This window comes from Heteronotia binoei, chromosome 19 (assembly GCF_032191835.1).
Source record: "Heteronotia binoei isolate CCM8104 ecotype False Entrance Well chromosome 19, APGP_CSIRO_Hbin_v1, whole genome shotgun sequence".
In the NCBI taxonomy this organism is placed as follows: Eukaryota; Metazoa; Chordata; class Lepidosauria; order Squamata; family Gekkonidae; genus Heteronotia; species Heteronotia binoei.
Window position 1 is genome coordinate 1,916,042 of NC_083241.1, and position 24,291 is coordinate 1,940,332.

Below are 24,291 nucleotides of genomic sequence, written 5' to 3' on the forward strand. Positions count from 1 at the left end.
TCTTAATTTTTGCTCTCTGACAGGCAGGAAATAAGTCAGAAAGCGGAAAACAACTTTCTGTAGCCAACCAATGAAAGTGTATTGCTTGGGCCGAAATGGCTTTGGAGCAGGGGCAGTAGGATTAGCAACATACTAGGATCTAAACATTGCAACATGGAAAGCGTTGAACTCTTGGGAATCTATTTATCAAACCTATTGTCGTTTATTAAAAAGGTAAATGGTAAAGGAAAGGTCCCCTGTGCAAGCACCAGTCGTTTTCGACTTTAGGGTGACGTTGCTTTCACAGCATTTTCATGGCAGACTTTTTACGGGGTGGTTTGCCATTGCCTTCCCCAGTCATCTACACTTTCCCCCAGCAAGCTGGGTACTCATTTTACTGACCCAGCTTCCGCCGGGATCAAACTCAGGTCGTGAGCAGAGAGTTCAGACTGCAGTACTGCAGCTTTACCACTCTGCGCCATGGGGCTCTTCTGCAGTTTATTAACTGCTGCCGAAATTATTCACATTTATACATATAAACATATTCTTGAAAATGTGCTGCATATGGCTACAGAATACATTGGAATTATCGTTAGCTAATGCTGCAGATTGCCTCACAAAAACGTACCTTACAAAGCTCTTTGCTCGTTCATAGAGAAGCTATTTCACAGGAATTTATTTCAAACACACCACCACCAACCCCCCGGGAAACTTCCCAGTTTTTTTCATTAGAAAAAGGGGAAAAAGTCCTTTGGGAAAATGATTTTTAAAAAACCATCTGTTCTAGAGGTGAGATTCAGATGGGGACAGGGTGGCTCACAATCTCAGTTCCGACATTACAACATAACGAAAGCTCTGGTCCCTCAAACTCCTTTGCCTTCCTCTCTTTCAATCACTTCCCCCTCTCATTTCCTGCACGAGCACACACACAAGTCCTTCCCCTCTATTGCTCCTGCCTTTGTCCTATGCCCAAAGCAGCAACCTCTGTTGTCTCTCCCTTTTTCTCCAACCCCTCTCTTTAACAAAAGCTTCCCAGGGCCATCCGTGTCTCACTACCATATTAATTTGAGCATTTCTACCCTGCTGTTCCATCTCAGTGGAGACCAAAAGGGGCCCTAGAAAAAGAAAATTAAAGAGAAAGAAAACACAATGGAAGGAACAAGAACAAGAACAGGCTCTTGGCCTGGGGGCTGTGTAAGGACCAGGAACTTAGATCCCTATTTTCCTTGTGTTCCCAGTAAGGTAAGTAGACCCTCCAGAAGGAGAGCCACATAACCCCCCCCCCCCCCCCCCAGGATTTAAAAGGGGACTGTATATTTTAAAAAAGCTATCATGAAGGTAGAATGCCAGCAGGGGGGTGGGGGCTTTCCAGTGTTTTGCACTGAGTGCCACATGTATGACTATCTGCCCACAGGAGAGAAGTCTTGGGTGGGTGCTCGATGCAAGGAGCTCCTGGTCCTCAGGGAACGAGTTCATACCCTTGAGGCCGAGGTGACTGACCTGGAGAAGCAGAGACAGTCAGTTAGGCACTCGGAGAAGACACTCAGGGACTTGTTAGATGAGCCCCACTCTAAACGTGGCAGCCCCGTTGCTGCCAGGGAGCATGAGGGTCGAGAGGGAACAGGGCACCGTGCTGAGGATAAGGGGAATGAGCCCTCAGAAGGGACCTCTTGGTGAGCGGGTATCCTTTCGCACCAAGGAACCATCCCTGGGCACGGAGAGAGGGGGGAGGTCTTAGTAGTTGGTGATTCGATCCTTAGGCAAGTAGACAGCTGGGTGGCAAAACCGCGTACTGACCGTATGGTGACTTGCCTGCCTGGTGCGAAGGTAGCGGACATTACGCATGTTGTAGATAGGCTGATAGACAGTGCTGGGGAGGAGCCAGTGGTCGTGGTGCATGTTGGCACCAACGATGTGGGGAAATGCAGTCGTGAGGTCCTGGAGGAAAAATTTAGGCTGCTAGGCGGGAGACTTAAGGCCAGGACCTCCAAGGTAGCCTTCTCGGAAGTGCTACCTGTTCCACGTGCAGGGCAGGAGAGACAGGCACAAATTAGAAGTCTCAATGTGTGGATGAGATGATGGTGTAGGGAGGAAGGGTTTAAGTTTGTTAGGCACTGGGATGCTTTCTGGAACAAGCGGGAGATGTACAAAAGAGACGGTCTCCACTTGTCCCCAGATGGAACCAAGCTGCTGGCGCTTAAAATCAAAAAGGTGGCAGAGCAGTTTTTAAACTAAATCTTGGGGGAAAGCCGACAGGAGATTAAATGTCTCTGGTTCGGGAGGACTCATCTCAAAGAGATGAAGGGTTAGCTGTTACTTTTCTACTGGGTAATGGATCAGAGTTGCCACTGAGATGGTGACAAACAGTATGGAGTGTCTGCCAAAGTCTCGAGGCAGCAGGAGGAAGGTTGCTGGCCTAACTTGCCTGGGAAATTATAGATGTTTGTATACAAATGCTAGAAGTGTTCAAAGTAAAATTGGTGAGTTGGAATGTTTAGTGTTGGGGGAATTTCAGAAACTTGGTGGAATGAGGAGAATCAGTGGGACACGGTGATTCCTGGATATAAGTTATATCAGAAGGATAGGGAGGGAAGGGTTGGAGGTGGGATGGCTCTGTATGTCAGAGGGGGTATACAGTCCAGTAAGACTGAGGTCAAAGAATTAGATTCTCTTCTAGAAATGCTTTGGGTCAAAATAGAGGGCCCCAAAGGAAATTTAACTATGGGAGTTTGTTATCGCCCACCAAATCAAAAGATAGAGGATGATTATAATATGATGGAAGGATTAAAGATAGCGGCCAAATGTAAAAACAGTGTCATAATAGGTGATTTTAACTACCTGCAGATTGATTGGGTCAATATATGTTCAGGTCGAGAGAAAGAGACTGAGTTTCTAGATGCTCTCAATGACTATGCTATGGAGCAGATGGTCACAGAACCTACCAGGGGTGGGGCGATCCTGAATTTGGTCCTAAGTAATGCCCAAGACTTGGTGAGAGATGTAAAAGTGATCGCAGTGCTTGGAAGCAGTGACTATAACATTATTGACTTCACCATTTGTATAAATAGGGAGTTGCCCCAAAAGACCAACACAACCACGTTTAACTTTAAAAGGGGTAAATACACTGAGATGAGGAGGCATGTGAAGAGGAAACTGAAAGGAAAGGTAAATACAGACAAAACCCTTGGGGAAGCTTGGAGGCTATTTAAAACTACAATCCTAGAAGCTCAGAAAAAATATATACCACAAGTTAGGAAAGGCACAAACAGGTATAAGAAAAGGCCTGCATGGTTAACAAACAAAGTAATGGAAGCAGTAAAAGGTAAGAAGGACTCCTTTAAGCGGTGGAAAGCTAGTCCAAGTGAGATTAATAAAAGGGAACACAGGCTGTGGCAAATCAAATGCAAGACTGTGATCAGGCAGGCAAAAAGGGACTATGAGGAGCATATTGCAAAAAACATAAAGAACAACAATAAAAATTTCTTCAAATATATTAGAAGCAGGAAACCAGCCAGAGAGGCAGTGGGGCCCTTGGATGACCAAGGGTAAAAGGATTACTGAAGGAGGATAGGGAAATGGCTGAGAAGCTGAATGCATTTTTTGCCTCCGTCTTCACTGTGGAAGATGAGAAGTGTTTGCCCGCTCCAGAACCACTCATTTTGGAAGGGGTGTTGAAAGACCTGAGTCAAATTGAGGTGACAAGAGAGGAGGTCCTACAACTGATTGACAAATTAAAAACTAATAAGTCACCAAGTCTGGATGGCATAGAGTCAAGAGTTCTGAAAGAACTCAAAGTTGAACTTGTGGATCTCCTGACAAAAATATGTAATCTTTCATTGAAATCTGCCTTCGTTCCTGAGGACTGGAAGGTAGCAAATGTCACCCCCATCTTTAAAAAGGGTTCCAGAGGAGATCTGGGAAATTACAGGCCAGTAGTCTGACTTCAATACTGGGAAAGTTGGTAGAAACCATTATCAAGGACAGAATGACTAGGCACACTGATGAGCACAAGTTATTGAGGAAGACTCAGCATGGGTTCTGTAAGGGAAGATCTTGTCTCACTAACCTGTTACAGTTCTTTGAGGGGGTGAACAAACATGTGGACAAAGGGGACCCAATAGATGTTGTTTACCTTGACTTCCAGAAAGCTTTCGATAAAGTTCCTCATCAAAGGCTCCTTAGTAAGCTCGAGAGTCATGGAGTAAAAGGACAGGTCCTCTTGTGGATCAAAAACTGGCTAATTAATAGGAAGCAGAGAGTGAGTATAAATGGGCAATCTTCGCAGTGGAGGACGGTAAGCAATGGGGTGCCGCAGGGCTCAGTACTGGGTCCCATGCTCTTTAACTTGTTAATTATTTAAAGTTGGGAGTAAGCAGTGAAGTGGCCAAGTTTGCAGATGACACTAAATTGTTCAGGGTGGTGAGAACCAGAGAGGATTGTGAGGCACTCCAAAGGGATCTGTTGAGGCTGGGTGAGTGGGCATCAACATGGCAGATGAGGTTCAATGTGGCCAAGTGCAAAGTAATGCACATTGGGGCCAAGAATTCCAGCTACAAATACAAGTTGATAGGTTGTGAACTGGCAGAGACGGACCAAGAGAGAGATCTTGGGGTCATGGTAGATAACTCACTGAAAATATCAAGACAGTGTGTGATTGCAATAAAAAAGACCAACACCATGCTGGGAATTATTAGGAAGGGAATTGAAAACAAATCAGCCAGTATCATAATGCCCCTGTATAAATCGATGGTGCAGTCTCATTTGGAGTACTGTGTGCAATTCTGCTCACTGCACCTCAAAAAAGGATATTATAGCATTGGAAAAAGTGCAGAAAAGGGCAACTAGAATGATTAAAGGTTTGGAACACTTTCCCTATGAAGAAAGATTCAAACGCTTGGGGCTCTTTAGCCTGGAGAAACATCGACTGCGAGGTGACATGATAGAGGTTTACAAGATTATGCATGGGATGGAGAAAGTACAGAAAGAAGTACTTTTCTCCCTTTCTCACAATACAGGAACTCGTGGGCATTCAATGAAATTGCTGAGCAGTCAGGTTAAAATGGATAAAAGGAAGTACTTCTTCACCCAAAGGGTGATTAACATGTGGAATTCACTGCCAATCAGGGCCAAGGCCTGTGAGTTACAGCCAGAGGAAAAACCTGGTCACCCCCTAAGCTGAGTGGCAGGTATGTAACAGGAAATCAAACGACATGAAGGGTGGGGCCAGAGTTATGACCTTGTTGGTCCATGGGTAGCCGAACCAAAGAGTGGGACAGGAAATCCCAGCTAAGAACCGGAAGAAGAAGATGATATTGCATTTATCTCCTGTCCTATACTCTGAATATCAGAGCAGCTCACAATCTCCTTTACCTTCCTCCCCTACAACAGACACCCGGTGAAGTGGGTGGAGCTGAGGGAGCTCTCACAGAAACTGCCCTTTCAAGGACAACCTCTGCCAGAGCTGACCCAAGGCCATGCTAGCAGGTGCAAGTGGAGGAAGGGGGAATCAAACCCGGTTCTCCCAGATAAGAGTCTGCACACTTAACCACTACACCAAGCTGGCTCTCAGAAGGTGTGCCATCTTGAGGAACAAGGGGAATCTTCTCCACTGCTGCGTGGTCTCATCTCACTGTCCTGCCGCTCGGCTCAGCAGGTGCACAAAACGAGGCAGTAGGAGGTCTGGATCCCTCTGCTTTCTATGCAGCAGCCTCCCCCTCCCCAAAAATGGCTGTGGGAGCTGGAGATCCACGATAAAGCCCCTCCTGACCCACAGGTTGAAGACCACTGACGTAAATGAGAGGGTGAGGCCTTTGCTATTTCTCTTTATCTGTGCAGCCGAGGACACCATGGGCATGCAACAGAAATCTTGCAAGGGGAACAGCGAAGACATTTGACTTCCCTTGAACCAAACTGCCTAGCTTTCCTCTGAGAGACAATCGGTCATGGGCCATGGGGAGAAGGATGGGAGGTGTGAACCTTCAGGAGACCGGCTCCTTAGCACTTCACCCACCTGGAACAACAAACTGCTTGACGTTTGTGAATCTGGACTTGTCAGGCAAGGTGGTGACGGAGCAGCCTTTCGGGACGGTCCAGTCGCCCGGCCGGCTGCTTTGGTCCCGCTCCTCGGCTGTTTCATACACCTCGATGTGAGGCGGCTTCTCAGTCAGGTTCTTGCTGTAATGGCTGAGCCCGTACTGAGCGATCTGGATGGGGTAGAAATAGCCTTGAGGCCCCCACTGGGTGGATAACGGCACGCCTATGACAACAGAGGAAGAGAAGACACAGCATGAACACCATTGTAAGAACTGCAGAAAGCCCTGCTGGGGCAGACCGAGGCAACTCTTGCTAGCCCAGTCCTCTGCTTCCAACTGCGGTCAGCAGCACATAACACTTCTTACTGGAGAAGAAGATGATATTGGATTTATATCCCACCCTATACTCTGAATATCAGAGTTTCAGAGCTGTCACAATCTCCTTTCCCTTCTCCCCCCCACCAACAGGCACCCTGTGAGGTAGGTGGGGCTGAGAGAGCTCTTACACCAGCTGCCCTTTCAAGGACAACTCCTATGAAAGCTATGGCTGACCCAAGGCCATTCCAGTAGGTGCAAGTGGAGGAGTGGGGAATCAAACCGAGTTCTCCCAGATGTCCACAAACTTAACCACTACACCAAACTGGCTCTCCTACACCAAACTGACTCTCATTCTGCCTAAATGTGCCTCTGTGTACTGCATACAATTCTGGTCGCCACACCTCAAAAAAGGTATTATAGCAGTGGAAAAAGTGCAGAAAAAGGCAACTAGAACGATTAAAGGGTTGGAATACTATCCCTATGAAGAAATTAAAACGCTTGGGGCTCTTTAGCTTGAGAAACGTAGACTGCGGGGTGACATGACAGTTTACAAGATTATGCATAGGATAGAGAAAGTAGAGAAAGAAGTACTTTTCCCCTTTTCTCACAATACAAGAACTCGTGGGCATTCGATGAAATTGCTGAGTCAGGTTAGAACAGATAAAAGGAAGTACTTCTTCCCCCAAAGGGTGATTAACACATGGAATTCATTGCCACAGGAGGTGGTGGCGGCTTCAAGAGGGGGTTGGATAAGCATATGGAGCAGAGGTTCATCAGTGGCTATTAGCCGTACGTACAGATGGAATTCTCTGTCTGGGGCAGTGATGTTCTGAATTCTTGGGGGGGGGGACAGTGGGAGGGCTTCTAGTGTCCTGGCCCCACTGATGGACCTCCTGATGGCACCTGGGTTTTGGCCACTGTGTGACACAGAGTGTTGGACCGGATGGGCCATTGGCCTGATCCGACGTGGCTTCTCTTATGTTCTTATGTTTTGCCTTTATGGTACTACAGAATGAAGCTGCAGGGGTTCTTTTGGGGGCAGGAATGCAGTTCCACCTAGCTTGGTGTCAGGGGGTATGGCCTAATATGCACATGAGTTCCTGCTGGGCTTTTAATACAACAAAAGCCCCGTGAAACGGTATTCTCTAGAGTCAGACCTCTGCTCCATCTGGCTTAAGTTATGCTTACTGTGGCCTCCCAGGAAGGCTTCCCGAGATCCTTCCAACGGGTCATGTATCTCTCTGTTTCACCTCATTCATATCCCACTCTTTCTCCCCAGCAGGGACTCAAAATGGCGGATACCATCCTCCTCTCCTCCACTTTATCCTGGCAACACTCCTTATGCTGAGGATAAGTGACTGGGCCGAGGTTCCCCAGCAGAGTGGAGACCTGAACTGGGGATTTCCTGATCCTCACCTGATGTTCTAACCATCAGACCTCACTGGGTCTGCCTCCCAGGCTGTTCTGGCCAGCTGAAGACCAACCCCTGGAATGTTTCTCTTCACAGCAAAACCTGTGAAGCCAGCATTTCTATACTGACTGAGGAATGATGGCCCGGGGAGGGGGGAAGGAGGAGGAGGAAGAAGACTGCAAATTTATATCCTACCCAAATGGCTGCTGCAAGAGGTAGAGTTGACCACAAAAAAGTAGGGAAAAAGAAGAAGACTGCAGATTTATACCCCACCCTTCTCTCTGAATTAGAGTCTCAGAGTGGCTTACAATCTCCTTTTATCTTCTTTCCCCACAACAGACACCCTGTGAGGTAGGGCAGGGCTGAGAGGGCACTCCCAGAAGCTGCCTTTTCAAGGACAACTCCTGCGAGAGCTCTGGCTGACCCAAGGCCATTCCAGCAGCTGCAAGTGGAGGAGTGGGGAATCAAACCCGGTTCTCCCAGATAAGAGAGCTCTGGCTGACCCAAGGCCATTCCAGCAGCTGCAAGTGGAGAAGTGGGGAATCAAACCCGGTTCTCCCAGATAAGAGTCCGCACACTTCACCACTACACCAAACTGGCTCTCAGAAGAGGAGGAGCAGCTGACCTTCGACACCACTGATGCACTTCACACGGTCCCGGACCTCCACGTTGTAGCCTTCGAAGGACATGAAGACGCCATCCGGATGGTAAGGAGCTCTCTGGGCATACACCTTCGAGTAGCTGTGCGAGAACTCAAAGCGGTCGTAGCCATCGTACTGGGCGACCTTCCCGTAGACCTCGAAGTACTTCTCCACCCACGAGAACGGCAGGAAGACCTCGGCCCCCTCCTGCCGGCCTTTGATGGTGTACTCCTCGTTGATGAGGCAGTCGATCTCCTCGTACTTCAGCCCTGGGACTTTGTTCCCGTTGAAGCCCCCGACCACGGGGGGAGCCTTCTGCTGCTCTTGCGGGGAGGCCTCCTCGCTCTGCTGCTTGGCCAGGCTGTTCACATCGTTGTCGCTCTCCGAGGCAGCGGCTCGCTTCTCCAGTCCCTCTGCTCGGAGGGCGCTGTTGGCGTCACGTGGGAACGGTGCCGCTCGGTTGCTGGAGCATCGGTTCCAGAGCAGGACAGTGACCAGGGTGAAGAGAACACAGATGATGATCAGAGTCTTATAGTTGACCCGAGCCGCCAAGCAACGCATATTCACATCGTACCTAAAAAGGAGAAAAAGGAAAGAGGGATAAATACAGGGGAAGCCCGTCTAACCGTAAATTGGCTTGGTTCCAGAAGTGCTTAGACTAGAAGGGAGGAAAAAGAACACACAAATTTAGAATTCTTTCCTTTGCGTCCCAAAAAAACTTGACTGAAGGGAGAAAAGGAATATGTGGACACAGATGCAAATCTAAAAATTTGATTGAAGTTCATACTACAGATGAAGATTATAAAATTGAAATGGACTACAGGCTAAAAGGATTCCACATAAGAGAAGCCATGTTGGATCAGACCAATGGCCCATCCAGTCCAACACTCTGTGTCACATAAGAACATAAGAGAAGCCATGTTGGATCAGACCAGTGGCCCCTCCAGTCCAACACTCTGTGTCACATAAGAACATAAGAGAAGCCATGTTGGATCAGGCCAGTGGCCCATCCAGTCCAACACTGTCACATAAGAGAAGCCCTGTTGGATCAGGCCAGTGGCCCATCCAGTCCAACACTCTGTGTCACATAAGAACATAAAAGAAGCCCTGTTGGGTCAGGCCAATGGCCCATCCAGTCCAACACTCTGTGTCACAGAAGAACATAAGAGAAGCCCTGTTGGATCAGGCCAATGGCCCGTCCAGTCCAACACTCTGTGTCACACAGTTGCCAAAAAACCCAGGTGCCATCAGGAGGTCCATCAGTGGGGCCAGGACACTAGAAACCCTCCCACTGTGGTCTCCCCCCAAACACCAGGAATACAGTGCACCACTACCCCAGATGTAAGAGAAGCCCTGTTGGATCAGGCCAATGGCCCATCCAGTCCAACACTCTGTGTCACATAAGAACATAAGAGAAGCTCTGTTGGATCAGGCCAGTGGCCCATCCAGTCCCACACTCTGTGTCACATAAGAACATCAGAGAAGCCATGTTGGATCAGGCCAGTGGCCCATCCAGTCCAACACTCTGTGTCACATAAGAACATAAGAGAAGCCATGTTGGATCAGGCCAATGGCCCATCCAGTCCAACACTCTGTGTCACATAAGAACAGAAGAGAAGCCCTGCTGGATCAGGCCAATGGCCCCTCCAGTCCAACACTCTGTGTCACATAAGAACATAAGAGAAGCCATGTTGAATCAGGCCAATGGCCCATCCAGTCCAACACTCTGTGTCACATAAGAACAGAAGAGAAGCCCTGCTGGATCAGGCCAATGGCCCCTCCAGTCCAACACTCTGTGTCACATAAGAACATAAGAGAAGCCCTGTTGGATCAGGCCAATGGCCCTTCCAGTCCAACACTCTGTGTCACATAAGAACATAAGAGAAGCCATGTTGGATCAGGCCAATGGCCACTCCAGTCCGACACTCTGTGTCACATAAGAACGTAAGAGAAGCCCTGTTGGATCAGGCCAGTGGCCCATCCAGTCCAACACTGTGTCACACAGTGGCCAAAACCCCCAGGTGCCATCAGGAGGTCCATCAGAGTGGCTAGAAGCCCTCCCGCTGTGCCCCCCCAATGTTGAATTATTGCCTAGTGTTGATTTTCACTTTGTGTTAATCACACCTTGCCCAGCCAGAGAAAGAACTAGAAGCTCATGCAGGGGCAGAGAATAGACGTGTTGCTTCCACAGGGTTACCAGGTCCTGGGTGGGAGCTATATGGGAGTCTTAATCAATGTGCTCCCTGGGTGGCATTGACTCTGCTAGAACTCAGGGCTGAGAGAACTGAAGCATCAGCGTGCCTCATGTCTTCACTCTGAAAGCTCTTTCCGGAGCCTGCTTTGAACTCTTGAGATGGGAGGAGGAGAGCTTGGAGGAGACTGATCGTCAACAGCTGACACTGGTGCCTGAAGAGTGACTGATGGGCCAGCTGCTATTTGTTCAGCTGAGGAACTGGCTGGCAACTCTTCCAGGTCTGTTAACCCTTCCAGCTCCTCCTAGTCAGGGCTCATGACATCACCACTGAATCTATGTCTGCCGAAGGGAGCGTTGATTTGGAAAAGCTGATACCTGAAAATCTTGTCTCTAAGGGCAATGGACTCAAATCTAACTCTTCTCATTCACTGCATGATACTGCCTCAAACTCCACCTGGGCATCCCAAATTGAATCTTCGCTGGGCACGAGTCCCACACGCTTAAAACACAGTGTTCATATCAAGTTTCTGCAGAGAAAGCCAAATTATCCAGCTGCACTTTTTAGAAGCTCCACAAGGAACTCCCAGAGTGCGGCCATCTTGGTCTGCAATAGAAGAGCAAGGCTGGAGCATTTTAGAGACTTAATAAAATTTGGGAGGGGGGAAGACACTCAAATCTAGCAAAAATAAACATTGGGTGCCTTCATACACACTAAATAACACACTTTGCAACTGGATTTTTACTCTGTGAAAAGGTAAAGGTAGTCCCCTGTGAAAGCACCAGTCGTTTCCAACTCTGGGGTGACATTGCATCACGATGTTTTCACAGCAGACTTTTTATGGGGTGGTTTGCCATTGCCTTCCCCAGTCATCTACACTTCCCCCCCAGCAAGCTGGGGACTCATTTTACCGACCTCCAAAGGAAGGAAGGCTGAGTCAACCTTCAGCTGGCTACCTGAACCCAGCATCCGCTGGGATTGAATTCAAGTTGTGAGCAGAGAGCTTCGACTGCAGTACTGCAGCTTTGCCACTCTGCGCTACGGGGCCCTCTTTTACTGTGTAAGAATAGCAAAATCCCCTTGCAAACAGTCACTGTGTGAATGCACCCACTCTGTCTACTGCCATTTAAAAAAAAAAAAACTATTCTTTTTAAGATGAACCCAACAAATACATGGGTTTTTTCCCCTTCTCTGGCCCCCACCCAAGATAAAGGTCACTTCAGTAGTAAACATATTTTAAATTTAGTTAAGCTATTACAGGAAGGAAAATTGCCAGACAGATATATGTTTTTCAATATATTTTTACATGCACATTACTATACTTTTTTAGAACAGGGTATTAAGAGTCATGTCATGATGGAGAAGAGACCCCTCCCCAACTCCCATCATTAAGGTTAAAAATAGTGTCTGCAACCGAGGCTGAAGTGTCGAACGCTTGAGGTGGAAGCATTCCTACTCTCCAATACATTTGCCTGGCACATGTGAACATCCACTTAGCTGTCGTGCACGCCCTTTGAGTCTTCCTGATGAAGATGAAGAAGAAGAAGAAGATGATGATGATATTGGATTTATATCCCGCCCTCCACTCCAAAGAGTCTCAGAGCGGCTCACAATCTCCTTTACCTTCCTCCCCCACAACAAACACCCTGTGAGGTGGGTGGGGCTGGAGAGGGCTCTCCCAGCAGCTGCCCTTTCAAGGACAACCTCTGCCAGAGCTCTGGGTGACCCAAGGCCATGCTAGCAGGTGCAAGTGGAGAAGTGGGGAATCAAACCCGGTTCTCTCAGATAAGAGAGCTCTGGCTGACCCAAAGCCATTCCAGCAGGTGCAAGTGGAGGAGTGGGGAATCAAACCCGGTTCTCCCAGATAAGAGTCTGCACACTTAACCACTACACCAAACTGGCTCTCCTAGCCGCAACGTGGGGAGGGCTCTCCCATCTCTGGAGACGCAAAAGGAGATGCTGTTATCCTCATGGCTTGGGCTTGTCAGATTCTTAAACTGTAGGTCAGAGTGACCACTTGTGCAACTGTGGAAGGCTTTACCGTTCCGTATAAATTATCGATCCCAGCCCTTGAAAAAGACCATACTTTCGGATCATTGGCCAAGGGACCCCAAGATCAAGAGATTTCAACGTTTTATTCAAGCTTATAGCAGGGATGGAAGGAAGGAAGGGACGGAGGGAGGGAGGGAGGAGTGGAAAGAAAGCAACTTTAACTTTAACTGCATTCTCCAAACCACCAGATGGCTTGGCTTAGAGATGTGATTTAAAGAGACAAATGCCTTCTCCAAGCCAGCTGATGGGGCTTGTGTGAAAGAGCCACATGTGGCTCCCGAGCTACAGTTTGGCTACCCCTGGCTTATAACACGAATAAAACTTTTGTTGGTCTTTAGGTGCCCCTGGACTCAAAGTTTGCTCTGCTGCTTCAGAACAACATGGCCGCCCTCCTGAATTTCTGTTAAAAGTAAGTGAGTGAAAATAATCGTTTTCAAGCAGGTTTATTCCTGAGCATGCAAGGAGGGCAAGAACACAAGCCACAGTCCTTCAGATGTTTCCCGCAGTTTGATGCAGCCTGTGTGTATTTCAGCCTTGATCTTACGCACAGAGCCTGTTAATTAAAGCACAAGGTAATAGAACATTTTATAGGCAGAAGCTCCCCCAACTCATTTATAGCAAGCAATTTATTTCAATATGTAATGAAGCAATTTGAGTCTGGCAACCGGGAAGTGCCAAGGATTCAGAGACATTCTTCAGCACAAAGCAAGAAAACGAAGGAAAACGAAATCTTTAAAAGCCAGAGCTGAGGCCGCTGGCCTATGAATTCCACCAGCAACCCAAGAAGCGCCATGAATTACAGCCACACCTCCGTCCCTTATGCTGACTGTCAGAATGAGTCAAGTGGCGCACTCATCGCTGGGCACACGGTTGTGTTGTGTTCCATAAAAAAAGAAAGGGAAAAATCGAAGTTATCCTCCTTTATGGAGTGCTGTACAAGAACCTGGAGAAAGCTCAGAACTGGGCTTTCCTTTATGCACCCTCTTTATCAGCAAGTCTGTTGAGGGAAGTCATAATAACATAAGAACGTAAGAGAAGCCATGTTGGATCAGGCCAGTGGCCCATCCAGTCTGACACACGGTGTCACACAGTGGCCAAAAAAACACCAAGTGCCATCAGGAGGTCCACCAGTGGGGCCAGGACACCAGAAGCCCTCCCACTGTCCCCCCGCCCCCAAACACCAAGACAGAGCATCACTGCTCCAGACATATGAACACAAGAGAAGCCATGCTGGATCAGGCCAATGGCCCATCCAGTCTAACACTCTGTGTCACATAAGAACACAAGAGAAGCCTTGTTGGATCAGGCCAATGGCCCCTCCAGTCCAACACTCTGTGTCACATAGGAACACAAGAGAAGCCATGCTGGATCAGGCCAATGGCCCCTCCAGTCCAACACTCTGTGTCACATAAGAACACAAGAGAAGCCTTGTTGGATCAGGCCAATGGCCCCTCCAGTCTAACACTCTGTGTCACATAGGAACACAAGAGAAGCCATGCTGGATCAGGCCAATGGCCCCTCCAGTCCAACACTCTGTGTCACAGAAGAACACAAGAGAAGCCATGCTGGATCAGGTCAATGGCCCATCCAGTCCAACACTCTGTGTCACACAGTGGCCAAAAAACCCCCAGGTGCCTTCAGGAGGTCCACCAGTGGGACCAGGACACCAGAAGCCCTCCCACTGTTGCCCCTCCCAAGCACCAAGAATACAGAACATCACTTGCCCCAAACAGAGAGTTCCAACAATACGCTGAGCCTAATAGCCACTGATGGACTTCTGCTCCAGATGTTTATTCAATCCCCTCTTGAAGCTGGCTATGCTTGCAGCCGGCACCACCTCCTGTCATGCATCTGTGCCATTGAGGGCTGTCCCACCCCCTTGCATTCAAAGAATTTTATAGCACGTGAAATTGTTTGATTTTTATGCCTTTATGTTTTTATCTCTTAATGTGATTTCATGTTCCATGTATTTACATGAGTGTGTAAGCCGCCCTGAGCCTGCTTTTGTGGGTAGGGTGGGATATAAATTAAATTAAAAAATGAAATTGCCTCAAAGCACAGCACCTCACTGTGGCCAAGAGGAGTGGATAACAACTGCTCACACATACAGGGTGCAGTTTGGGACGCCCACGAAGGTTGGACGAAGCCTGCCCTCTGGCCCTAGGAACCCCTGAAGAAGAAGAATTGGATTTATACCCCACTCTTCACTTGGAGTCTCAGCAGCTCACAATCTCCTTCCCTTCCTCTCCCTACAACACACACCGCATGAGGCAGGTGGGGCTGAGAGAGTTCTGAGAGAACTGCTCTGGAGAGAACACGTCTGAGAGAACTGGGACTGACCCACAGTCCCCAAGCTGGCTGCATGAAGTGGAGGAGAGGGGAATCGAACCCGGTTCCCCAGATTAGAGTCCTCCTTTCTTAACCACTACACCAAACTGGCTCTCCACAGAGGATCATAAGAGCATAAGAAAAGCCATGTTGGATCAGGCCAATGGCCCATCCAGTCCAACATTCCGTGTCACACAGTGGCCAAAAAACCCAGGTGCCATCAGGAGGTCCACCAGTGGGGCCAGGACACTAGAAGCCCTCCCACTGTTGCCCCCTCTCCAAGCACCAAGCACACAGAGCATCACTTGCCCCAGATATAAGAGAAGTCATGTTGGATTAGGTCAATGGCCCATCCAATCCAACACTCTGTGTCACACAGTGGCCAAAAAACCCAAGTGCCATCAGGAGGTCCACCAGTGGGGCTAGAAGCTTTTCCACTGTGCCCCCCCAAGCACAAGAATACAGAGCATCACTGCCCTAGACAGAGAGTTCCAACAATAAGCTGTGGCTAAGAGCCACTGATGGACCTCTGCTCCATATACTTATCCATATGACCAAGTCAGCTTCCACCTGGTCACATTTCAGACTGCTGAGTGGCCACGACTCTGCCTGGTGCGCAGATGATCCCAGGTTCAACCCCAACAGCACTTCCAGGAGAAAGCCCAGGCAGCAGGTGGCGTGAAGGACCTCAGCGCAACCAGAGTAAGGCAGCTTCACGCGTGTCCATTTGTGACTGGCCTTGCTGTATTAACGTTAGGCAACTGCTGCTTCAAAAGCAGAACACAACTGCAGGAAGGTCAAACTGGTTCACTAACTTATCCTGGACACCTACGGATTGTTAAACATATTTACACCCCTCCAGTCACCACCCTAAACACACCAAAGGATCCGCTGTCTACAGCTACTCTGCTCTGCAGCCGCGTCTGTTCTGATGCCTCTCACAGAGATTCTCACCTGCATGATCTACAGACACTTTGGGAATTATAATACCCGCCTAAGACAACAGGTCAACAAAGCTAGAAAGATACTGAGAGAGAACTTCCTACAAGAAAGGTCCAAATGAAACAACAACAACAACAAAAATGATGGTCCAATATAGCTTTCAGATCAAACTGATCCAACAGATCACAAACAACATATAACCTATGCTGGACAGAGATACTCCTCTCTCAAAGGCATTTGCCCCCCCCACACACACTTTTAATCCTAACTTTAAACGACTTCCCACTCACTCTAATGCACTTCCTAGCACAGACCCTGAGGCCAGGACCTGAAGAACTAAGATGCCAACTTTTGCCCATATCCACTCTGACAACACAATCCCTGGACTGAACATCAGCAGCCAAACCATCTCAGGTTCACTCACTTGTTCCTCTTCTTATATCAGCATTGCCCTTCCGCTCTCAGCATTTGAGAGCCAGCTTGGTGAAGCGGTGAAGTGCCCGGACTCTTATCTGGGAGAACCGGGTTTGATTCCCCACTCCTCCACTTGCAGCTGCTGGAATGGTCTTGGGTCAGCCAGAGCTCTCTTATCTGGGAGAACCGGGTTTGATTCCCCACTCCTCCACTTGCAGCTGCTGGAATGGCCTTGAGTCAGCCAGAGCTCTCTTATCTGGGAGAACCGGGTTTGATTCCCCACTCCTCCCCTTGCACCTGCTGGAATGGCCTTGAGTCAGCCAGAGCTCTCTTATCTGGGAGAACCGTTTTTGATTCCCCACTCCTCCACTCGCACCTGCTGGAATAGCCTTGGGTCAGCCATAGCTCTCTTATCTGGGAGAACCGGGTTTGATTCCCCACACCTCCACTTGCAGCTGTTGGAATGGCCTTGGGTCAGCCATAGCTCTCTTATCTGGGAGAACGGGGTTTGATTCCCCCCTCCTCCACTTGCAGCTGCTGGAATGGCCTTGGGTCAGCCAGAGCTCTCTTATCTGGGAGAACCGGGTTTGATTCCCCACTCCTCCCCTTGCACCTGTCAGCCAGAGCTCTCTTATTTCGGAGAACCAAGTTTGATTCCCCACTCCTCCACTTGCACCTGCTAGCATGGCCTTGGGTCAGCCATAGCTCTCGCAGGAGTTGTCCTTGAAAGGGCAGCTTCTGCGAGAGCTCTCTCAGCCCCACCCACCTCACAGGATGTCTGTTGTGGGGGAGGAAGGGAAAGGAGATTGTAGGCCGCTCTGAGACTCTGTCCTTGAAAGGGCAGCTTCTGTCCGAGCTCTCTCAGACCCACCACCTCACAGGGTGTTTGTTGTGGGGGAGGAAGATAAAGGAGATTGTGAGCTGCTCTGAGACTCTTGAGATTCAGAGTGAAGGGTAGGGTATAAATCCAATACCATCTTCTTCTAAAATTAATTACTTTACAAGATCAGGTCACGTTTTCATAAGATCAGCTCATGTGGATGGTTAGTAGAGAATCACCCTTTTGAAACTGGGAGTGGAAGGCGGGATATAAATCCAATATCTTCTGTCTTCTTCGTCTACATCAGACAAACAGAGTAAATGCACATAGCTCTGATATTAAAAATCACAGCACTGAAAAACCAAGGGGCAAACCTCTTTATCCCCCAGGACCTAAGAGCGGCAGTCCTCACACAGAGAAGCGTTGAGGGGAGACTCCCAAACTCAAGTTCATACAAGGACCCCTTTCCCTCTGAATAGGGACACAGGATTCTGTCTCACTGCAGATACTAATTTGCTGCCCATAAGCGTTTCTCCTCGGCTCTAATCAAGCTGACGCTGCACTGTACCTTTGCATCCAAATAGGGGCCCGGGATTCTGACATCGCTACAGATGCTGATTTCCTGCCCCTGAGCTTTTCTCCTCGGCTCTAATCAAGTCGATTACATTTTGCATCCCACTTTTGTGCCCCCGCTCCCTTCCTTGGCAACATCCCTCCCACCTTCCAACTGGGATAGAAGGACCTCACAGATATGGCCAGGGACCAGAATACCTTCGGGACCACCTTCTCCCACGGTTCCCGGAGAGCGCTTTGGTCAGGGTCACGAAACCTGCTCTCAACCCTTTGTCCTAAAGAGGCCAGGCTCATGTCAACCAGAGGCAAGGCCTTTTCTGTTGTAGCCCCATGCTGGTGGAATGAGCTCCCTGCAGAGGTTAGGGCCATGCAAGAGCTCACACAGTTCCGCGGGGCCTGTAAGATGGTGCTCTTCCACCAGGCATTTATTAAGATCACAGGCTACAACAGACCTCGAAAAATCTGGACCACCTCTAGCATGAGCCCAAGATCTGTTTCTATACACAACATCCAGCTGGAATGGCAGAACAGTAAAATGTGATATAAAAACAGGTTAGGCAGTACCCATCTTACCAAACAGACTGCCATCCAAAGATTAATATAGCACTTGGAATGTTTTGATTTTTTATGTTTTTGTTTTTATGTCCTCTAATGTACTTTTAAGAGCCCCGTAGTGCAGAATGTTAAAGCTGCAGTACTGCAGTCCTAAGCTCTGCTCACGACCTGAGTTCGATCCCTGGCGGAAGCTGGGTTTTCAGGTAGCCGGCTCGAGGCTCACTCAGCCTTCCATCCTTCCGAGGTCGGTAAAAGGAGTCCCCAGCTTGCTGGGGGAAAGTGTAGATGACTGGGGAAGGCAAACCACCCCGTAAAAAGTCTGCCGTGAAAACATTGTGAAAGCAACGTCACCCCAGAGTCGGAAACGACTGGTGCTTGCACAGGGGACCTTTCCTTCCTTTCCTTTTCCTAATGTACTTTTATATTTCATGTATATTCATGAACATGTAAGCCGTCCTGAGCCTGCTCTGGCGGGGAGGGTGGGATATAAATCAAATAAATAAATCTCCATTCTGACCTGTACCTGATGAAAAGAGAGCTGACACTCAAAAGCAATTACCTTGCTGGTCTCTAAGATGCTCTTTCCTTCCTTCCTGCCTACCTACATCTGATGCTCATGTCTTGCTGCTCTCAAACTTCTGATGTTTATTCCATGCAGCTCTTATGCTAAGCAAGTCTGGCCACTCCTGTTTTAGAGTGACACCGTCCGCACCAGTGAAGCCCTGCACTCTTTGCTATCCCCCCCAGCCCCACGCCTCCATCTTCACAGCCCCAAGTTTACCGCAGCTCCTTCCCTGCATCCTTAACGCCCAACTTGCGAAGGCGAAGAGCTGTCAGAAGGCTGCTGTCAGAATTTGATTAGCACTTCAAACGGCATCTGGAGAGATGCTGCCGCCCACCTCAGCTCCACTCAGCGCCTCCAGGCTGCGTTTGTGAGCTGAGAGCCACGTTCTGCTTGTCAGAGAGAAGCTGGGAGCTGCAAACTGAGACGCCTGGTCAGCAAGATGTTTACTTTCCACCCGCCCTGCATTTACCAGCTATTAATTTGTTTTAATCTAACTGGGCTGTGAACGATACCTCCATTTGCTTGACCTGGTGCTTCCATTTGCCAACAGCTCGAAGCTCTTATGATGTTTTAAAGAACCAGTCGCTTGTGCAATTCTCACTTTCCAGATGTGGCAGAGGAGAGCTCTGATAGAGGTGCCTCCCTTCAGTCTGCAAGGGCCTTCCACACTATAAAGTGCATCAGAATTCAACCTCTTCCCCTCGTTCTCAGCCTCCACCCACCGTTTTCCTATCACTGGATCCATTTTCCACTGCCAGATGGGAGATTACTTCTGTGGGTTGCTGCACAGGATTAGTATTTTGGAGGTCACAAATACTGAATTATTAAACACGCCATATTAGCTCCACTAAATGAAGCTTCTACTCCTTCCCTGATCGGTATCTGGAATAAAACAGGGGCAGAGGGAGGGGGGTTACAGTGAAGTTCAATGGGAATGGAGGAAGAAACTGCTCAAGGACTCCTTCCCAGCAACTAGAGAGGATACAGGATAGCGGAACACGGTGAACTTGTCTACCCCAGGGGTGGCCAAACTTGCTCAACATAAGAGCCACACAGAGTAAGTGGCAGATGTTTGAGAGTTGCAAGGCATGAACGTCAGAGGTCTGAGAGCTGCAAGGGAGGGAGGGAGGAAGGCAAACAGACAGGGGGAGGGAGAGGTCAAAAATAAGGAGCTTTAACTTTAAATGCATTCTCCAAGCTGCCATCTGGCTTGGCACGGAGGAATGATTTAAAGAGAGAAATGCTTTCTTCAAGGTGGTGGGGGCTTCAAGAAGAAGAAGAAGGAGAAGATATTGGATTTATATCCCGCCCTCCACTCCGAAGAGTCTCAGAGCGGCTCACAATCTCCTTTACCTTCCTCCCCCACAACAGACACCCTGTGAGGTAGATGAAGATATTGGATTTATATCCTGCCCTCCACTCCGAAGAGTCTCAGAGCGGCTCACAATCTCCTTTACCTTCCTCCCCCACAACAGACACCCTGTGAGGTAGATGAAGATATTGGATTTATATCCCACCCTCCACTCCGAAGAGTCTCAGAGTGGCTCACAATCTCCTTTACCTTCCTCCCCCATAACAGACACCCTGTGAGGTGGGTGGGGCTGAGAGGGCTCTCACAGCAGCTGCCCTTTCAAGGACAACCTCTGCCAGAGCTCTGGCTAACCCAAGGCCATTCCAGCAGCTGCAAGTGGAAGAGTGGGGAATCAAACCCGGATCTGCCAGATGAGAGTCCATGCACTTAACCACTACACCAAACTGGCTCTCCAGAAGGATATTGGATTTATACCCCACCCCTCACTCTCAGAGTGGCTTACAATCTCCTATATCTTCTTCCCCCACAACAGACACCCTGCGAGGTGGGTGGGGCTGAGAGGGCTCTTACAGCAGCTGCCCTTTCAAGGACAACCTCTGCCAGAGCTCTGGCTAACCCAAGGCCATTCCAGCAGGTGCAAGTGGAGGAGTGGGGAATCAAACCCAGTTCTCCCAGATAAGAGTCCGCACACTTAACCACGACACCAAACTGGCTCTCATAATACGTATGAAAGAGCCACGTGTGGCACCCAAGCTGCCGTTTGGCCACCCCTGGTCTACCCCATGCTTTCTTTCCTTCCATCAAGTCAGAGCTGCCTCCTGGTAGCCCCGTGGGGTTTCCAAGGCAAGAGACAGTCAGAGGTGGTTTGCCCTGGCCTGCCTCTGAGTAGCAACCCTGGGCTTCCTTGGGGGTCTCCTAACACTAACACTTACCAGACAGAGAGTTCCATCAATACGCTGTGGCTAATAGCTACTGAAGGGTCTCTGCTCCAGATGTTTATCCAAGAGCTGCGGTTGAGTGGACACCAATGTTCCCTCTAAGCTGCAGAGTCTTGTGAGCAAAAATTCTACTTGGTGAGCTGCTGGCATTAAAGCTGTGAGCTCCTGCATAAGTTAGTCTGCTCTGGGGCCATCTTTCCTGAGCTAAGACAAAAGAACATAAGAAAAGCCCTGTTGGATAAGGCCAATGGCCCCTCCAGTCCAACACTCTGTGTCACAGAAGAACATAAGAGAAGCCATGTTGGATCAGGCCAGTGGCCCCTCCACTCCAACACTCTGTGTCACAGAAGAACATAAGAGAAGCCATGTTGGATCAGGCCAGCGGCCCCTCCAGTCCAACACTCTGTGTCACATAAGAACATAAGAGAAGCCCTGTTGGATCAGGCCAGTGGCCCCTCCAGTCCAACACTCTGTGTCACATAAGAACATAAGAGAAGCCCTGTTGGATCAGGCCAGTGGCCCCTCCAGTCCAACACTCTGTGTCACAGAAGAACATAAGAGAAGCCCTGTTGGATCAGGCTAGTGTCCCATCCAGTCCAACACTCTGTGTCACATAAGAACATAAGAGAAGCCCTGTTGGATCAGGCCAGTGGCCCATCCAGTCCAACACTCTGTGTCACATAAGAACATAAGAGAAGCCATGTTGGATCAGTCCAATGGCCCATCCAGTCCAACACTCTGTGTCATACAGTGGCCAAAATACACACACACACACACACTGTGGCTGATGGACCTCTGATGGACCTCTGCTCCATTTTTTTATCCAATCCCCTCTTGAAGCTTGCTATGCTTGTAGCCGCCACCACCTCCTGTGGCTGTGAATTCCACATGTTAATCACCATTTGGGTGAAGAAGTACCGTATTTTTTTGGACCATAAGACGCACTCCCCCCCCCCAAAAGGGGGGGAAGTGTGTGCGTCTTATGGAGCGAAGGTACATACCTTCCTCCGGGGGGGGGGCGATCCGCTGCTTCCGCCCCCGACCCTGGCGCTTCCCCCGTGCCTGCCCGCTCGGCTCCAGCCTCTTCCAGCAAGCGCCGGTACCGCTCCACATGGCCCCACCACAAACCCAGCGCTTCGCGAGCGCCGGCTGTGGAGAGGGCAGCGCTACTCCTCCTTGCCTGCCTGCCTGGCTCCAGCTCCGATGCTCACAGCAAGCGCCAGGATCGCTCCCTCCGCCCTCCGATCCCAGCGCCTGCTCCAAGCATCAGAGCTGGAGCCAGGCAGGCAGGCAAGGAGGAAGCACGCTGTCCTCTCCACAGCCGGCGCTCGTGAAGCGCTGGGTTTGCGGAGGGGGCGGGTGCTTCCTCCCTGCCTGCCCGCCTGGCTCCAGCTCCGATGCCTAAAGCAAGCGCTGGGATCGGAGGGCAGAGGGAGCGATCCCGGCGCTTGCTGCAAGCATCAGAGCTGGAGCCAGGCAGGCAGGCAAAAAATGTCTGAGCTGGAGGCTAAAAAAACTATGAGCTAGCTCACACTAACTCAGCTTAGCAGGAACACTGGGGTGGGCACACAAAACACACACTCCGGTTTTGTTCATCAGCAATTACTCAGCGATGAGAACCCTCCAAAAACAGTTGGGTTAGAGATGACCCGTGAAGAGGAGGGTGGGAAAATTATATTTTGAATATTTGCACTTTTAAAAATGGATGTTTGAAAATCTGAATTCATCCGACGACAAGATTCCAGATTGATGGCCAAAAGAGTAAATGTTTCTCCAAGAAATTCAGTGCAGTGTCGTCTCAGCAGTCGCATCAAGAGAAGAAGAAAAATTACCCCTTCAGTGTAAAGATCAGGGATTTCTGCTAGACCGAGATAAGGCACTTGCTGACTTTCAAAAATTCTTTCCCAGTCTAATCTACTTTTAAAACACACAAAGATGCCACCACCATGTGGCAGTGCCGCCTTTGTGGTACACCCTGCCAAGGTGTCCGGCCATCAGGTTCACAAAGCATTCATCCGGATGGCCTTTTGGGTTTCAACTTGCAGCTGCTTGGTCGCGTAGCTTTCTTTGACTCCCTGAAATCTTAATTGTGCTTTTATATAGAAGCCGCAGCTCTTTTCTGCCTTTAGAAGCTTAGAAGTGGCTCGTTTCTTGCTTAGAAGCTGCCTGGGGATTCTATGGGAGCAATCTTACAGAAAGAGGCTGCAATAGACCAGCTCGCCACCACCCGTATCAGCTCTGCCTGAATTGTGGGCAAGGAGGGCTCCAACTGAGGAAACCCCAGTTCATGGCAGAAGATGATGATGATACTGGATTTATATCCCACCCTATATTCTGAGTCTCAGAGCAGTCACAATCTCCTTTCTCTCCCCCCCCCCGGCACACACACACCTGTGAGGTAGGTGGGGCTGAGAGAGCTCTTATAAGCAGCTGCCCTTTCAAGGACAACTCCTGCAAGAGCTATGGCTGACCCAAGCCCATTCCAGCAGCTGCGAGTGGAGGAGTGGGGAATCAAACCCGGTTCTCCCAGATAAGAGAGCTGTGGCTGACCCAAGGCCATTCCAGCAGCTGCGAGTGGAGGAGTGGGGGGAATCAAGCCCGGTTCTTCCAGATAAGAGAGCTGTAGCTGACCCAAGGCCATTCCAGCAGCTGCAAGTGGAGGAGTGGGGAATCAAACCCAGTTCTCCCAGATAAGAGAGCTCTGGCTGACCCAAGGCCACTCCATCAGGTGCAAGTGGAGGAGTGGGGAATCAAACCCGGTTCTCCCAGATAAGAGAGCTCTGGCTGACCCAAGGCCATTGCAGCAGCTGCAAGTGGAGGAGTGGGGAATCAAACCCGGATCTCCCAGATAAGAGAGCTCTGGCTGACCCAAGGCCATTCCAGCAGGTGCAAGTGGAGGAGTGGGGAATCAAACCCGGTTCTCCCAGATAAGAGAGCTCTGGCTGACCCGAGGCCATTCCAGCAGGTGCAAGTGGAGGCGTGGGGAATCAAACCCGGTTCTCCCAGATAAGAGAGCTCTGGCTGACCCAAGGCCATTCCAGCAGCTGCAAGTGGAGGAGTGGGGAATCAAACCCGGTTCTCCCAGATAAGAGAGCTCTGGCTGACCCAAAGCCATTCCAGCAGGTGCAAGTGGAGGAGTGGGGAATCAAACCCGGTTCTCCCAGATAAGAGAGCTCTGGCTGACCCAAGGCCATTCCAGCAGCTGCAAGTGGAGGAGTG

The 24,291-nt window shown here is 49.5% G+C and overlaps 1 protein-coding gene across 2 annotated transcripts in view; it reads right to left on the minus strand.

Moving 5' to 3' along the window:
• GLCE (glucuronic acid epimerase) overlaps window positions 1-24,291 on the minus strand; it is a 95,870-nt gene that overhangs the window by 4,757 nt on the left and 66,822 nt on the right. For both annotated transcript variants that reach the window (XM_060260156.1, XM_060260155.1), the window contains exons 3-4: window positions 8,366-8,955; window positions 5,990-6,235 (exon numbers count right to left, since the gene is read on the minus strand). In XM_060260156.1, coding sequence (XP_060116139.1) covers window positions 5,990-6,235; window positions 8,366-8,955 — 836 coding nt within the window. The remainder of the gene's footprint in view (window positions 1-5,989; window positions 6,236-8,365; window positions 8,956-24,291) is intronic.